Source organism: Mustelus asterias, unplaced genomic scaffold (assembly GCF_964213995.1).
Source record: "Mustelus asterias unplaced genomic scaffold, sMusAst1.hap1.1 HAP1_SCAFFOLD_389, whole genome shotgun sequence".
NCBI lineage: Eukaryota > Metazoa > Chordata > Chondrichthyes > Carcharhiniformes > Triakidae > Mustelus > Mustelus asterias.
The window spans coordinates 290,986-309,112 of NW_027590345.1; the positions used below are offsets into that span (position 1 = coordinate 290,986).

The window sequence follows — 18,127 nt, forward strand, 5'->3', positions numbered from 1 at the left end:
TTCTGGTCACCCTATTATAGAAAGGATATTATTAAACTAGAAAGAGTGCAGAAAAGATTTACTGGGATGCTACCGGGACTTGATGGATTGAGTTCGAAGGAGGAGTTGGATAGACTGGGACTTTTTTCTTTGGAGCGTAGGAGGCTGAGGGGTGATCTTATAGAGGTCTATAAAATAATGAGGGCACAGATCAGCTGGATAGTTCATGTCTTTTCCCAAAGGTCGGGGAGTCTAAACCTTAGAGGGCAGAGGTTGAAGGTGAGAGGGGCAATTATTTCACACACAGGGTGGTGAGTGTCTGGAACGAGCTGCCAGAGGGAGTAGTAGAGGTGGGGACAATTGTCTTTTAAAAAGCATTTAGTTAGATGGGTATAGAGGGATATGGGCCAAATGTGGGCAATTGGGACGAGTTTAGAGGTTTAAAAACAGGGGCAGCCTGGACAAGTTGGGCTGAAGGGCCTGTTTCCATGCTGTATGTAAATCTGAATGATGACGCAATGAGGTGCCGCCCACTCAGTGACGTGGCTGGAAGCGGCCGTTAAACGGTTTCCGCGCGCGGCTGGAGGGGGCGTTCTGACGTCACTGCCGACGCACAGCACGTGACCTGGATCTGGCCAATCGGCGAGCGGACAAACAGCCGCCGCTGTCTCGAGTGCGGAGTTCAGGCGCCGTGCCGTTTCTCACTGCGTGTGCGGGGCTTTCCCAGCGGCGTTCATGCCGAATTTTTGAATAACGGTAAGGAATTAAATAAGAGAAAAAGTCTCAACTTCAGCGGCGCCGACTCTCGCTGACTGGGATTGTCCCCAGTGGCAGCGAATCGCTGCTTCATCACAAGCTGCCCGAGTGCGCCCACACTGGCTGCCAATCATTCTGCTGGAGCGGCTTCCTATTGGCTGTGTTTATTTGACGGACAGCAGAATGCACCAATGGGGAATGAGGGTGCAGTGAGGTCCCGCCCACTCAGTGAAAGCGGCTCGCGGTCACGTGGCGCGGCCGTTAACGGTTTCTGCGCGAGGTTGGAGAGGGGGGTCTGAAGTCACTGCCCGCTCACAGCACGTGACCGGGCGCTGACCAATCTGCGAGCTGGAAAGCAGCCCCGAATGCGCCTGCGCGAACTTCACTCCGGGAGGGTGCGGCCCGCTTCCTACTGCGCGCAGGCGCATTGCGGTTTTTTCACTGCGTATCCGGGTATTTCCGGGTTTGAGGAATTAACGGCCCAGAAAAAGTTTCAACTCCAACAACATTCAGCTTGAGGATTAAAATGTCGGTTTCCTGTGTAAATACAGCCCGTCTTTGTATCATATTAACAGAGCGGGGACGGTCAGTTACATTGTGGGCGGCGCGGTGGCTCAGTGGTTGGTGCTGCGGTCTCACAGCGCCAGGGAGCCGGCTTCAATTCCCGGCCTTGGCTCACTGTCTGTGTGGAGTCTGCACATTCTCCCCGTGTCTGCGGCCCTTTCCTCACACTCTCCAAACATCAGCAGCACAGGGGCACTGGCCAGGCTCAGTTGCTGCTCAGTGTCAGGGGGATTAGCAGGGTCAACACGGGGAGAGGGTCTGGGTGGGATTGTGGGCGGTACAGACTGGATGGACCCAATGGCCTCCTCCTGCACTGCAGCAATTGGATGATTCAATGTTTCATAGAAAGATCTGTTATTACAATCCAAGCCGTGTCTGTGGAAACACCATCTAAATTGTATGAGTAAACACAGTAATGGATTTCTCTGTTATTTCATTCTGGGCCCTGTATGAGCATTTGTAGAACATGAAACTAAATTGCTTTTACAGCCGCACAAGCAACAAATGCAAGAAAACTGAGAGCTTGATTGAATACGAGGATATGTGCACATTCACAGTGCAACACGTGTTTTGTCACCGTGGCCCCAAACTCTATCTCTGAAGAGAGAGAAGAACTGGTACCCACAATGTTTGTGCCTCATGAAAATCCCCTCTCCGCCCTTTTGCCCTGTCTGGGCTTCTACTGAGCAACTTTCACCTCTCTGACTTTGCCCGCAGTCCGGACACACCCTGCCAGGTATTGTCCCCAGTGGATGGCCATTCATGAGTGAGTCCTCCCCCTTATCATCAGGACCTAGGGTGGAGGGGTTTGCCTGCAGCAACACCATACAGTCACAGGTTGAATTGGTTCACAGACTTAAAAATACGTCTGTGAATTTGCAGCCTTGTGGAGTCCATAGACCACATATATGTAAGTTGTCAAAGGCTGCACTTCATTTTTAGTTTCTTGAGAAATGTGTAACGTTCTTTTTTGGTGGGACTTCAGCCCCAAGCGTCGATCTTTGGGCACCCGTCATGGAGGGGGACGGGAATGGGCGAGAAGCTCCTCATGAGCCTGCTCCTGGACTTGGCCAAGCTGGCCATTAATAGGTCCAGGCAACGGGGAGTTGAGTGGGTCGTCTGTCCCAACTCTTTTCCCATCTACTGCAGCTATGTTCACTGCCAGGTGAAAGGGAGCATGTGATCTCTGCTGGCAACATAGAGGCTTTCCTTACCTGGTGGGCACTGAGGGCTGGAGTGTGTTTTTAACCCCTTTCATTATAGTTTGCTTTATTGTTTAAGTTTCCTTCGAGATTCTGTTCATTTTTAGGATGCTGCATTTTAATTCATCCCTCAATTTGTTGATTTGGTTTATTTGTTAAGATACGAATTGCAAGATGCAGAATTTCACTGGCATCTCAATCTCTGGACTTTTCCCTCGGATGCCAACAGTCCACAGTCAGTCACCTTGCAGAAATGCAGAGGGCTTTCCTTGTCAGCAGCTGCTGCACCCCTGGGAGGGGGGAGGGATTGAGGGAGAAGGGACAGGGTTGTGGCGGGGAGGGGGGGAGGCAGAGATGGATGGGGAGGGGGGGGGGAGGCAGAGATGGATTGAGAGATGGATTGAGGGGGGGGGGAGGCAGAGATGGATTGAGGGGGGGGGAGGCAGAGATGGATTGAGAGGTGGAGGGGAACCAATTGCAGGTTGCAGTGGTTAGAACAAACTTTGTACAAATTTATGGTTTCTGAAATTTGTAATTATTTTGACAAATTGAGTAGTGGCTGTTCAGTGAATTGCCACCCTGATAGATTCTGTTCACTAACAAATGAACAATAATCTCATTGAACGAAAGTGCAAACACTCGGTAGTGTTCACTTACTCCTGTTCCTGTAAGTTTGTAAATACCTGCTGTGGTTCCTTGATGTGGTGAGGTTCCTCAATTAACTCCTGCTGATGTTGGAACAGAGTCTGATCAATGAAAAGTAATGTTGTTCCACACATGGGTCAGAGCAGTGGAGAATAGGAAAACTGAATGGGGAAGATTGAAGAAATAGGGAGGGAGTCAGTCACAAGGTGTTTGGAAGGAAGGGAAGATCTCTCTCTCTGAAGCGTTTTCTTTCTGTTTTTCATTCTTTCTCCCTCTCTCTCCCTGAACCATAGAATCCCTACAGTGCAGAAGGAGGCCATTTGGCCCATCGCGTCTGCACCGACGACAATCCCCATAACCCTACTTATTTACCCTATTAACCACCTGACACTAGCGTCAATTTAGCATGGCCAATCAACCTAACCCACACATCTTTGGACTGTGGGAGGAAACCGGAGCACCCGGAGGAAACCCACACAGACACGGGGACAGTGACCCAAGCCAGGAATTGAACCTGTGACCCTGGCGCTGTGAGGCAGCAGTGCTAACCACTGTGCCGCCCTGGGGGATGTGCTATAAAAGTTCCAGTGAACTGATGTCCCATCAACTTGTTCACACTGTTCAGATGCTCTCATTGTGGGACTGGTTTCAAGACATCTTCTAATCTCGCTGCACACCTGTGAGTTCACACTGGGGGGGAGACCTTTCAAATGCCTAGATTGTGAGAAGTGCTTTAAACGTTCTGAGGAACTGATGTCCCATCAACGTGTTCACAGTGATGAGAAACCATGCTCTCTCTTTCTTTTTGCTCTCTGTTTTTCTCTCCAGTATTTCCTGGATTTAATTCTGTCAATCAATGAGCATTACTAGAACTGAGCTTTCTATTGGATAATGATTGACATCTAGATGCACCTATGAGAAGATGGAAAGAATTGAAACGCTGGTCTTGGTGACGCATGCACATAGACCGTCACAGCCGGCAACACGCATGCGCCAGCCTGCCGACTGCACGCGAGAGAAAACGGTTAACGAATAACAGTGTTTGAATAGAAACAGCCTCAACACTGAGTAGATCTGGGTGATTCTAGGCTGAATAGACACAGCATTATAACACAGAATATCTGGGTGATTCCAGGCTGAATACACACAGCATTATAACACAGAATATCTGGGTGATTCTAGTCTGAATACACACAGCATTATAACACAATATCTGGGTGATTCTAGTCTGAATACACACAGCATTATAACACAGAATATCTGGGTGATTCCAGGCTGAATACACACAGCATTATAACACAGAATATCTGGGTGATTCTAGTCTGAATACACACAGCATTATAACACAGAATATCTGGGTGATTCCAGGCTGAATACACACAGCATTATAACACAGAATATCTGGGTGATTCTAGTCTGAATACGCACAGCATTATAACACAGAATATCTGGGTGATTCTAGTCTGAATACACACAGCATTATAACACAGAATATCTGGGTGATTCCAGGCTGAATACACACAGCATTATAACACAGAATATCTGGGTGATTCTAGTCTGAATACACACAGCATTATAACACAATATCTGGGTGATTCTAGTCTGAATACACACAGCATTATAACACAGAATATCTGGGTGATTCCAGGCTGAATACACACAGCATTATAACACAGAATATCTGGGTGATTCTAGTCTGAATACACACAGCATTATAACACAGAATATCTGGGTGATTCTAGTCTGAATACGCACAGCATTATAACACAGAATATCTGGGTGATTCCAGGCTGAATACACACAGCATTATAACACAGAATATCTGGGTGATTCTAGTCTGAATACACACAGCATTATAACACAGAATATCTGGGTGATTCCAGGCTGAATACACACAGCATTATAACACAGAATATCTGGGTGATTCTAGTCTGAATACGCACAGCATTATAACACAGAATATCTGGGTGATTCTGGTCTGAAAACAGACCATCAACACTGAAAATATCGTTGAATCATAAAATCCCTGCATTGCAAAAGGAGGCCATTCGGCCCATGAATTCTGCACCGACAAAATTCCATCCAGGCCCTATTACCCATAACCCCACATATTTACCTTGTTAATCTCCCTAACACTCGGGTCAATTTAGCATAGCCAATCAACCGAACCCACACATCTTTGGACTGTGCGAGGATACCGGAGCACCCAGAGGAAATCCCTGCAGACATGGGGAGAATGTTGAAACTCCACACGGACAGTGAGCCAAGGCTGGGAAGTGAACCCGGATCCCTGGCACTGTGAACCAGCAGTGCTAACCACTGTGCCACCTTGCCGCCCCTTGATCTGGGTGATCTAACCTGAATACCGAGAGGGCATTATAACACTGAGTGTATCTGGGTGATTTTGGGCTGAATAGAGAGAATTAACCGCTTCATAACACTGAGAACATCTGTGGTTATTGTTACACTTTTCAAACACACACTTTTCCTGAACATTCATCCTTAGCTTGGGGAGAAAATGGCGATTTTCTGTTTTTCACTCAAAAAAAACATATAGGCGGCACAGTGGTTAGCACTGGTGTCTCTCAGCGCCAGGGACCCGGGTTCAAGTCTGGCCTCTTGTGTGGAGTTTGCACATTCTCCCCATGTCTGCATGGGTTTTCTCCAGGTGCTCGGGTTTCCTCCCACAGTCCAAAGATGTGGGGGTTAGGTTGATTGGCCATGCTAAATTGACCCAAGTGTCAGCGGATGAACAGAGTAAATATGTGGGGTTAAAGGAATAGGGTCTGGGTGGGATTCTGGTCAGTGCAGACTCGATGGGCCAAATGGCCTCCTTCTGCACTGTCGGAATTCTATGAAACCCCATGTTGAAAATTAGGATAGTCTGATCAGACACTGTGTAACCTTCATTAATGTGTCCAATGAAAACACAGCAATTCAAACATTTTCAACACTCCTATTGAAATTCCCTGTTCGCTTCACTAGATGGACTGTCCCAGGATTGAGGAAATTGTCATTCTAATTGAAACATTTCCAACCGTCTTATTGAATCTTTCTTTCAGGTCTGGTTTATGGGCTGACCTGGGAATGAGAAAATTGTCGTTCTCGTTCACCTGGCACTATTTGTCATTTTTTTTCTCTCCTGCTTTAATCAGATCTCCGGTGAATGCTGGATTGATTGAGAAAATCCACAGCTGGAAGTAAGCAAGGAGTGTGGACTGCAGGACTAAAAGGTGAACCAGCACAGGATTGTGAGAGTGCCAACCGGAGAGAGACCTTGAGATTGAAAGAACTTCCGTCTATTTTCTGGAGAGGAAGGTGAGAGAAAGTTGCATTTATTCTGGTCCTGTAGACAGTGCAGAAAGGTTACAAGGTGAGGTCAGAAATGCTGAGTGAGAGGTATGGAGAGTCTGAGCACTGAGTCCAGTTATCTCAGATATAAAGTGTTATTTACTGTCAAGCGGATCAGTTTTTGTCTCAAACTTTAATTTAATAAAACCGCAGTGTTTGTTCTTGTTATATCAGTTGTGCAATATTGGAATTGCAGCTTCAGTGTTAATTTAAAACAAACTGACTGTTCTGGGTTAATCTTCCTCTTAACTGAACTGAGGGTGTGTGATGGTGGTTTTGTTATTTCCGTTTTCAGTTATATTTGCTGATGGATTTCCTCTGTTGCCGGGGTAACAATCTGACTGATCTCAGTACCAGAGGCAGAAGTACGGACACCAGTTAGTGGAGAGAAATCGGGTGGGTGGGAGCCAGGCGAGGGGATCACCATGTGAGAGGCGGGATTTGGAGATAGACAAAAGCAATCAGATATGCAAGGCAGAAGGAGAGGGAGACCAGGGCAAACAGACACAGACAGGAGTGAAGGAGAAAAGGAAAAGCAGAGAGGTGGAGAGAGAGAGACACTCTTGCAGACAGGCAAGGAAGTTCGAAACTGAGATGGCAAGTGACAAAGCAGCAAGGCTAAACATGGAAGCGGGTGGTGGGGCAATTATGTTAATTAAAGAGGGCTTTAGTCGTGTAGTCAGAGATGACCTTTAGTTCTTGAAGATCGAAGTGTAAAATCAGTTGGGTGACCCTAAGAAACAGCCAGGGGCAAAAACCATTGGTGTGAAGTGTTTGTAGGTCACCCAGCAGCAGATGGAATGTGAATCTCCGGTACGTCAGGAAGTTCGAGGTGTGTTTAAGAAGGGTAATGCAGTAATCAATCTGCATCGAGACTCGGTGAAACCTAATTAGTAATGTTGTGGGGGATGAATTGTTTGAAAGTATCCTGAGCCATTTTCTAGAATAGTATATTGAAGAACCAACTCGGGAATCGAAAAACAGACTACATGTGTTAATGTAAAGGAGTCTTTCGGAAAGTGTTATCATAACAATGAACAAAGAAAAGTACAGAACGGGACAGGGCCCTTCGGCTCCCCAAGCCTGTGCCGATCTTGATGCCCTAACGAAACAAAAAAAAACCTTCAGCCCTTACTCGATCTGCCTGCTTCCACCACCTCCCTCAGGCAGTGCATTCCAGGCACCCACCACTCTCTGCGTGAAACAGTTTGCCTGCACATCTCACTTAAACTTGCCCCCCCCCCTCACCTTGAACCTGTGCCCTCTTGTAATTGACACATCCACATAGTGCCAGGTGAACGAGAACGACAATTTTCTCATTCCCAATTTTCTATGTCCCTCATAATTTTGTAGACCTCTATCTGGTCTCTGCTCAGCCTCCATTTTTCCAGTATAAACAATCCTAGTTCATTCAATCTCCTCATAATCAACACCCTCGTGCTGGTGAACCTTCTTTGCACTCTCTCAAAACTCCAGGTCCTGCTGGGAGTGTGGTGACCAGAACTGCACACACTACTCCAAATGCGGCCTAACCAAGGTTTTATATAGCTGCAACATGATTTCCCAGCTCTTGTACTCGGTGCCCTGGCTGATGAAGACAAGCATGTTATTTGCTTTCTTAATCACCGTGGCCACCGTGTGTCGCCACTTTGTGAGAACTGTGGACCTGCACGCCCAGGTCCCGAGATATGTTAATGTTCCCAAGGGTTCTGCCATTCACAGTATAATTCATGATAGAATTTTACATTTAAGTTTGAAAGTGATTCAGTTGCATTAGAAACTAGGGCATTAAATTAAAACAAAAACTGAAGGTGTGAGGATCAAATTGGCTGTGGTGGACTGGGGGAAAAACTACGTTTAAAGTTTGTCAGACAATGGCTAACATTTATAGAATTAATACATAGTTTACAATAGCAATACAATCTGAAACCCAGAAAGGAATGTGTTCCAATCATGGCTAATGGAAACAAAGCAAGGATTGTGTCGGATCAAAGGAAGCAGCATATAAAGTTGATGTGGATTGATGAGTGTAGGAGTAGGTTGAGAATCCAAACAGGAATGTCTGTCATCCACTCCAAAAGCAGAGTCCACTGGCAGTCCTTGCCACAGCAGCATTTTCTTCCTGTGGTCGGCACATTGGTAAAGGAAGACTACATGTGTCTGTGTCTGCGTTTGCATTGTCCTTCCCTGCCATCCTTGATCACGATGTTATACTGGTTTGGTGACAGTGTGAGAGCCCAGTGCTGTATTCTAACTGAGGCCTTGGGGGAATGCGCTTGGATTCACTGCAAAGACTCATCAATGGCTTATGGTCTGTGCATATGGTGAATGAAAGACCATAAAGATACTGATGAAAATGTTTCACAGCGAAATCGATGGCTACACCTTCCTTGTCTGACTGAGACTATCCCTTCTCAGCTTCTGTCAGCATATGAGATGCAAAACCAATGGCTTGCTCTGACTGTCCTCCATCAGATGAGGGAGTTCTGCCCCAACACGGTAGGATGAGGCATTGCATGATAGAATGAGTTCCTGTCTTGTTCAAAGTGACCGAGCAGATTAGCTAATTGCAGCAGTGCCTTCACATCCTTGAAAGCTTTCTTTTATGCTGACCCCCCACTTTCATTTGGTTTCTTTGTGAAGCAGTATATACAGTGGTCCCAACACTGCTGTAAGGTCTGGCAAAAACTTCCCGTAATAGTTACCAAACCCAAAAATGACCTGAGCTCGGACACATGATTGGGATCTGGAGCTTTTTTCCTCCAAGTGATGAACGCTGCACTATGATTTTGTGACCTAGATATTCCACAGTTTGTGCCTGGAAAATTCCCATGCTGCGCTTCAGATGCAATCCTGCCTCTGAAGACTCTACACTTGGTTCAGGGTGCTGAGGTGTTCCTCCTCAGTTTTCCCTGTAATTAGAGGGCGGCACGGTAGCACAGTGGTTAGCACTGCTGCTTCACAGCTCCAGGGACCCGGGTTCGATTCCCGGCTTGGGTCACTGTCTATGTGGAGTTTGCACATTCTCCTCGTGTCTGCGTGGGTTTCCTCCGGGTGCTCCGGTTTCCTCCCACAGTCCAAAGATGTGCGGGTTAGGTTGATTGGCCAAGCTTAAAAAATTGCCCTTTGTGTCCTGGGATGCGTAGGTTAGAGGGATTAGTGGGTAAATATGTAGGTATATGGGGGTAGGGCCTGGGTGGGATTGTGGTCGGTGCAGACTCGATGGGCCGAATGGCCTCTTTCTGCGCTGTAGGGTTTCTAAGATTATTCTTCTAAGATAAAAATGAACTGCGACAGGAGGAAAACCTTGTCACAGATTATCCATTGTTCCCAGAACGGTTTGAAAACAAACTCCAGGCCTCCAGGTAATCACGTGTACGCACAGTATCATCATTTTTAATAACAGGGATATTTGATGCTCCCCAACTGAATGGACTCATCGAGTGGCTGCAAAGGCTTGGAATCAAACTCTTCCCTCACTTTACCTTTCATGGTGTAGGGCACTGTCCTGTACTTGAAAAAGCGAGGAGGATAGCCTGTGGATCAACAAACAACTTCACTATAGAGCCACGCAATGTGCCCAGTTCATCAGAATATTTCTGAATGGCATCCTCTATCACCTTTGTGTGCTTTATTTCATCCCAGTTCTACAGAACTTCACTGAGCCAGCCATGCCCTATAGATAAGGCTCCTTCCCTTTTCTTGCTCCTTTTCTGTTGTGTGCAATGTCCATTTCTAACACCGGAAGCAATGGTATGGGCTCTCCGGTGTACATCTGAAGTTTGATCCCTGTCTGAGTAAGGGCTGGCGCCTTGTCAGAGTCCCAAGTTGTCTTGTTGGTCTTTTCACTGATCACAGATGCAGAGGTTCCCGTGTCCATCACCATCTTGGTTTGTTTTCCACCGACCTCTGCTATTGCATAGATAGGTTTTACATGCCCCTCACTCACATTAAATATGTAAGAATGCTGCTAGAGCAAAGAAAAGTACAACACAAGAACACGCCCTTTGGCCCTCCAAGCCTGTGCCGATCATGATGCGCTAACTGAACTAAAAAGCCCTTCTGCCCTTACTCGGTCTGTATCCCTCTATTCCTTCCCTATTCACATACCCATCCAGATGCCCTTAAATGTTGCAAATGTGCCTGTGTCAACCACCACCTCAGGCAGCATGTTCCAGGCACCAACCATTCTCTGCGTGAAAAACTTCCCCTGCACATCTGTCTCAAACTTGCCCCCCTCTCACCTTGAACCCTTTTATTGACACTTGCACCCTGGGGAAAACGCTTCTGAATTTGCATCATGTCTATGCATCTCATAAGTTTCTAAACCTCTATCAGGTCTCCACTCAGCCTCTGGCTGTCCAGTGAAAACAATCCTCGTTTATTCAACCTCTCGCCACAGCCAACACCCTTGAGACCAGGCAACATCCTGGTGAACTTTATTTGTGCTCTGCAAAGCTTCCACATTCTTCTGGTAGTGTGGCGACCAGAACTGCATGCAATACTCCAAATGCGGCCTAACCAAGGTTTTATATAGCTGCAACATGATTTGCCAACACTTGTACTCAATGCCCCGACCATGTGTCTTCTCAATAACTATGGCCACCTATGTTGCCACTTTTAGGGAACTGTGGACCTGCACGCCCAGATCCCTCTGTGTCTTAATGTTCCAAAGGGTTCTGCCATTTACAGTACAATTCACACATAAACTTGATCCTCCAAAATGCACTACCTCGCATTTATCCAGATTAAACTTCATTTGCCTTTTCTGTGCCCAAGACTCCAATCTATCTATATCCTGTTGTAAACTCAGCACTATTACCCTCTCCACCAATCTTCGTGTCACCCGCAAACTTACTAATCAGACCACCCACGTTTCCTCCAAACAAAATAGGTCCCAGCACTGATCCCTGCAGAACACTACGAGCTACAGGTCACCATTCTGAAAAAATACCCTTTCCCTGCTGCTCTCTGGTGCGAATTTTCCCGTTCCACCCACCATGGGAATCGGAAAGCCGAGGGGTGGACCATGGAAAGGTCCGTTGACCTTGGGTTGGATTTTACGGTTTTGGGACGAGTGCAGCCATAACATCCTGCTGTCTGTCTTCTGTCACCAAGCCAGTTCTGTTTCCATCCAGCCAGCCCACCCGATTCCTTGTGATTTCAGTTGTTGTACCAGTCTGCCATGTGGGATCTTGACAAACACCTTACTACAGTCCATATAAACTACATCCACAGCCCTTCCCTCATCAATTATCTTTGTCACTTCTTCAAAAACCTCAATCAAGTTGGTGAGACTTGACTTCCCCCTACAAAACCATGCTGCCTGACACAAGCTAGTCAATTTCTTCCAAATGTGCACAAATCCTCACCAAAAGCTTCTCCACCACAGACGTTAGGCTCACCAACCCCTGATTTCCTGGATTATGCCTGCTTTCTTTCTGAAACAAGGGATCAACAATGGCTACTCTCCAGTCCTCTGGAACCTCGCCTGTGGTTAAAGAGGATGGGAAGATATCTTTTTACTCCCCTGTTTCTTTCCTCCCACACTAAACTGGGGTTGATCCCATCTGGCCCCGGGGACTTGTCTACCTTAATGTAATTTAGGATACCTACCACTTCCTCCTTCGATATATTGACATTCCCTAGAGTGTTCACACACCTATTCTTGGCCTCAACATCCTTCACACCCATCTCCTTGATGAATACGGATACAAAGTATTCATTAAGGATCTCACCGCCTTCCTGTGACTCCACGCATAACTTCCCTCTATTGCCCATGAGTGGGCCTATTTTTTCTTGGGCTATCCTCTTGCTCCGAATACATGCATAAAAGACCTGGGATTCTCCTTCTCCCTGTTTGCTAAAAATGTTTTATGGCCCCTTTTAGCCCTCCTAATTTGGCGTTTAAGTTCCTTCCTATTTTCTCTCGACTCCTCAGGGGCTTTGTCAGTTTTTTAGTTGCCTCGACCTATTGTATGTTTTCTTTTTGACTAAGCTTACAATTTTCCTTCTCATCCACGGTTCCCGAATTCTGGCATTTCCATCCTTCATTTTTCCGGGTCAGGCCTGTCCTGCATTTCAGTCAATTGGCTTTTAAAAGCTTCCCACATGCCAGACGTGGATTTGCCCTCAAAGAGCTGCTCCCAATCCACATTCCCCTGATCCTGTCTAATTTGGATGTATTTGTCCCGCGTCCAATAGAACCGAGGGCCACTCTTGTCCTTGTCCGTTGCTACCCGAAGTCTTATGGAATTATATGGAATCCTTTGCTCCTGTATCTGCTCTGAGCTCTCCAGGTGATGTGTAGCTGACTGATGCTTTTTCAAATTTGAATTCCCTTGCTCCGCTTTTGACTTGCTCTTAGCATCTTTGCAGCTCTTCGTTAAACGCCCCTTTTTTGTTGCAGTGGTGACTAACAGCATCAAAACATTTGCAATGATCCACATAGTGTGTCCCTCAACACCTGACACATTCCATTGCTTTCACCTTTCTTCTTGCTGCCTCTTTCTTTACTTGATGCAGTGCCCCCTTCTCCGCACCACCATTGGCCTTCTGGATATCTTTTGCATTGCAGCCATTTCGAGGCACTGAGAAATTTCTGGGGCCCTCTTGAAAGTCACTGTGGCTTCACCCAATAACTGATGCTGGCTCGGTGTGGGCGAGGCCGGGTCATTGGGGTGGATGAGGAATAAATCCGGATCTGTTCAGATGACCAGATGTGGATTTCAGAGCCTCGCTAGAATGATATTGTAAATTTAGTGTTAAATTGAAGAGACCCATAAGGGAGAATGAATTTGTGCTTTGGGATATTGTTTTCACAAAATCAAACACACTGGAAATCTGAGTTGTTTTGAGATTAAGAATGAAATCTTAACATTTGAGTTGTTTTGAGATTAAGAATGAAATCTTAACAAATTTACAACCAAGGTTTAAAACCAGCAATGTAAAATGCAGTAACTGCATTTTACATTGCTGGTTTTAAACCTTGGTTGTAAATTATTGCTGTTGAATAACTTCCAATTCTAATTTGAAGAAATTAAATGTCTGAATCACTTTTCCATTTCCATATCGGAGAAAGGAGAGGACAATAGCTGAGTTTGATTAGGTGTACAGGTATAGGGACACAGACACTGGCACGTCCACACGAGTGGAGAATATGGAGCCACGTGCATTTGTATAGCACCTTTAACGTAGCAAAACATCCCAAGACACTCGACAAGAGAACAATTCAGTGGGAAAACAAATACATAAAACATTCGAAGGGGTCGCTGGGCAGGTGACTAATTTTTGTCAGATTGTTAATCTTTTATAGGCGAATCTGAGAAGAGGGAAAAGTAAAGCAGCCGAGAGGCTTCGGGAGGGAATTCCGGAGCTCAGGACTTGGCCTGGATTGTGGACAAATTATCCTCGAGATACACAACTTGTCAGATTGGACAAGGTAGAGATGTCGCTGGCTTCTAGGGCTGCTGTAGGCTGCATGAATAGAAAGACAGGGGCCATGGAGAGATTGAAAAGCTAGTTTGAGCATTTTAAAATTGAGGTGTTGTCAGGCTGTGAGACAGTGAGAGTTGGTGAACTCGGGTGAATGAACTGAGACGTGGTGTGAGTTAGTCAGGATTCAGGAAGCAGAGTTTCAGAGCAGTGAGAATGTAGAGCTGGATATCAGCAGTTTGCATGTTGAACCTGCTGCCAGGTTACCGAGGGGCAGCATGTTGATGAGAAATAGAAGAGGGCCAATGATAGTGATAATGATGTGGGAGTGGCAAGAGAAAGCAATGTCACTGATTCTCTGGATGGAAAGGAATAGATAAGAATTGAACCAGGGGCCTTTGATGCATTTCCACTCAGCTGCACGACAAGAGGGAGGAGTTGGAGAAGGATAACATGGTCAAGGATGCTAAAGGCTGCAGTCGGGTGATTGAAGATACTGCATTGACTTTTGTCAGAGTCGGGTAGGATAGCAGTTGTGATTTCAAGAGCAGTGGCAGGTTCAAACTTGGCTGCAAGGTGCTCCTGCAAAAATGGCCATGGATTTGGGAGGTAACAACATGTTCAATGACTTTGGAGAGCAAAGTGGAAACTGGAAATTGGGTATCGGATTGAAAGGGAAAACGATTTTTCAACGGACGTGATGATGGCAACTGGTACTTTGTGAAACAACTGTTACTAATATCACGATAACATATATGAGACTGTAATATTCTGAAATATATCTTGCATATTAGTCAAGATCTCAACGCCCTGCTTCTGATTTCAATACTTACATCTGATCCTGACATTGATATTATCCTCATTACAGAGTCTCAGAATCAGGCAAGGCCTGTCAATATCATGGCTGAAGGTTCAAACAGGAGAGAATATCCAACAGCCTCATCAAAAATGAGAATGGACACAGGTAGGATCACAAAAATACAAACATAATTTCTATCCTGTCTGCAGCTCAAACAGGGACTGAGTGGAAAGTGGGAGAGAGTGACCATCGAGAGCAGGTTTATCCAAGGTTCGGCCCGAGGGGGCTGCGTGTGACTCGCAAAGCTCCTCTACGTGGTCCCGGAGAAAGTTTTCAAATTGTTGTAAAACAGCTGAGCTTCAATTCAGGATTCTGCTTGGAGCTGATCCTCCAATCAGAGGTAATTTCTCTCTCCCATTGCTGCTGATTTGTCGACTATTATACTGTGATTGGGAGAAACAAACCACGATTGGTGGCACAGTGAACAGCGTGCTGAAGGCTCGTGTGAGAAAGAAGCAAAGGCATCTCTGGGTGGGGCAAACTGCAGTGGGGCTGGATCTCCCCAACATTCGCTGCGAATGGAGCGATTAGTGAGTGGGAGTGAGGCACTGAGTGGCGGGGGGGGGGAGAGGTGGGAGTGAGGCACTGAGTGGAGGGGTGTGCCGGAGTGAGGGACTGAGGGGGGTGTGTGGGGGGGGGCAGTAAGGGGCATGGGTGAGGGGCACTTGGGGCTCGGTGGGTGGGACTGCAGGGAGGGGGCCTGACAGTTGGGACTGCAGTGGGAGGGCTGTGCGAGTGGGACGTGGGGGAGGGATCGGAGTCTTGGTGGGTGGGAGTGCAGTGGCGGGTGCTGGGTCTGTGGGACTGTGGGTGGGGGTCAGAGTCTGGGTGGGTGGAACTGCAAGGGGTGGCTGCGTGGGTGGTTGGGATTGCAGGGTGGGACTGGGGCATGGGGCTGGGTGGGTGGTGCTGTGGGAGCGGGCAGGGTGGGTGGGGCTGGGTGGGTAGTGCTGTGGATGAGAGGGACTGGGGGGTGCTTACCACTAAGCATCCAATGAATGCGTATAGTCTTCTTTGTATTATATGGGTAAGGACTGCTTCAGTATTGGAATAGTCATGAAATCAAATGAACATTGTGCAATCAGTCAGCATCCCCACTTCTGGCCTTCTGATGAAAGGGAGTCTTTCATGAGGCAAATGATGATGTTTGGGCCTCGCACATCACTGAAGAACTCTTGGAGCTGAGATGGCTGACGTCCAACCACCACAACAATTGTTGTTCGGTGTGACTCCAGCCGGTGGAAAGATTCCCCTGATTCCCATTGATTTCAGTTCTACCCGGACTCCCTAATATCACAACTGGTCAAATATTCCCGTGATGTCAAAGACATTTAGATCAGCTCTCATGTCGCATAACTTACAGAAGAGAGTTCCTGTGTGGGAAATATTCTCCTAATTTCACTCCTGAAAGTCAATCTCTGGAATTCTCTGCTCCAAAGGTGGATGGAGACTGGATCATGCAAAATATTTAAAGCAGAGGTAGATAAATATTTGATCGATGGATGAATGCAGGGCTATGGGGAAATGGCACAGGAAAGGAGTTGAGGCCGGCATCGATCAGCGATGATTGTACTGAATGGCGGGGCAGGCTTGAAGGAACTGGTGGCCTACTCATGCTTTCATTTCTTGTGTGTTTTCATGTTGTGAAAGGGCTCCTTATTTTAACTATGCCGCCTAGTACTCGAGCCTAAATCGAGGCGGAATCCGACATTAAGGCGGTGTAGGCTGAAAATGTAAGTGTCTGCCTTCATGTGACGAGGAATTTTCTGAACAAAGTAAGGGTCACAGGACCATGAAGTGGGTCAGGGCAAGACTTAAGCTACCATCAAGCAGGATGTCCTGGCTCTGAGTTATCCAGCTGATCAAATAGCATGCAGCATTTGTGCTATACAATGCCAAGGAATGATGATTTTTAACAAGAGAGAATCTAACCATCTGCGTCTGACAGTCAGTTCAGCATTACCATCACTGAATTGGCCATTCTTAACATTAGAAACATCGAAACACTACAGCACAAAACAGGCCCTTCGGCCCCACAATTTGTGCCCAACATATCCCTACCTTCTAGGCCTACCTATAACCCTCCATCCTATTAAGTCCCATGTACTCATCCAGGAGTCTCTTAAAAGACCCTATTGAGTTTGCCTCCACCACCACTGACGGCAGCCGATTCCACTCGCCCACCACCCTCTGTGTGAAAAACTTCCCCCCAACATTTCCCCTGTACACACCCCCCAGCACCTTAAACCTGTGTCCTCTCATAGCAGCCATTTCCACCCTGGGAAAAAGCCTCTGAGAGTCCACCCGATCTGTGCCTCTCAACATCTTATACACCTCTATTAGGTCTCCTCTCATCCTACGTCTCTCCAAGGAGAAAAGACTGAGCTCCCTCAGCCTATCCTCATAAGGCATGCCACTCAATCCAGACATCATCCTTGTAAATCTCCTCTGCATCCTTTCAATCTTTTCCACATCCTTCCTGTAGTGAGGCGACCAGAACTGAGCACAGTACTCCTTATATAGCTGCATCATTATCCCCAGACTCCTAAACTCAATCCCTCGATTGATAAAGGCCAGCACACCATACGCCTTCTTAACCACCTCCTCCACCTGCGGGGCCGATTTCAGAGTCCTATGGGCCCAGACCTCCAGGTCCTTCTGATCCTCTACTGTACTAAGAGTCTTTCCCTTTATATTGTACTCCTTCATCCCATTTGACCTGCCAAAATGGACCACTACGCATTTATCTGGGTTGAAGTCCATCTGCCACTTCTCCACCCAGTCTTGCATCCTATCTATGTCCCTCTGTAACTTCTGACATCCCTCCAGACTATCCACAACCCCACCAACCTTCGTGCCGTTGGCAAACTTACCAACCCATCCATCCACTTCCTCATCCAGGTCATTTATGAAAATGACAAACAGCAAGGGTCCCAGAACAGATCCCTGGGGCACACCACTGGTGACCGACCTCCATTTAGAAAAAGACCCATCTATACCCACTCTCTGCCTCCTTTGGGCAAGATGTGGAGATGCCGGCGTTGGACTGGGGTGAACACAGTAAGAAGTCTCACAACACCAGGTTAAAGTCCAACAGGTATATTTGGTAGCAAATACCATAAGCTTTCGGAGCGCTGCTCCTTTGTCAGATGGAGTGGAAATGTGCTCTCAAACAGTGAGTGCACTGTTTGAGAGCACATTTCCACTCCATCTGACGAAGGAGCAGCGCTCCGAAAGCTTATGGTATTTGCTACCAAATTAACCTGTTGGACTTTAACCTGGTGTTGTGAGACTTCTTCCTTTGGGCAAGCCAGTTCTGGATCCACAGGGCAGCAGC

At 46.8% G+C, this 18,127-nt stretch overlaps 1 protein-coding gene across 5 annotated transcripts in view; it reads left to right on the forward strand.

The window, feature by feature from the left end:
• The first annotated feature begins 612 nt into the window (after positions 1 to 612).
• The window catches only part of LOC144486545 (NACHT, LRR and PYD domains-containing protein 3-like), an 83,817-nt gene continuing 66,302 nt past the window's right edge, over positions 613 to 18,127 (forward strand). For 3 of the 5 annotated variants that reach the window (XR_013496279.1, XM_078204595.1, XM_078204598.1), the window contains exons 1-3: positions 613 to 735; positions 6,302 to 6,464; positions 14,800 to 14,895. Coding sequence is in view for 4 of the 5 variants with exons in the window: in XM_078204595.1 (XP_078060721.1) it covers positions 14,832 to 14,895 (64 nt within the window). In the remaining variant the exon portion in view is untranslated. Of the gene's footprint in view, positions 736 to 3,974; positions 4,171 to 6,301; positions 6,465 to 13,810; positions 13,939 to 14,799; positions 14,896 to 18,127 lie in introns of those variants that run through there. The other 2 variants (XM_078204596.1, XM_078204597.1) reach the window with 2 other exon arrangements.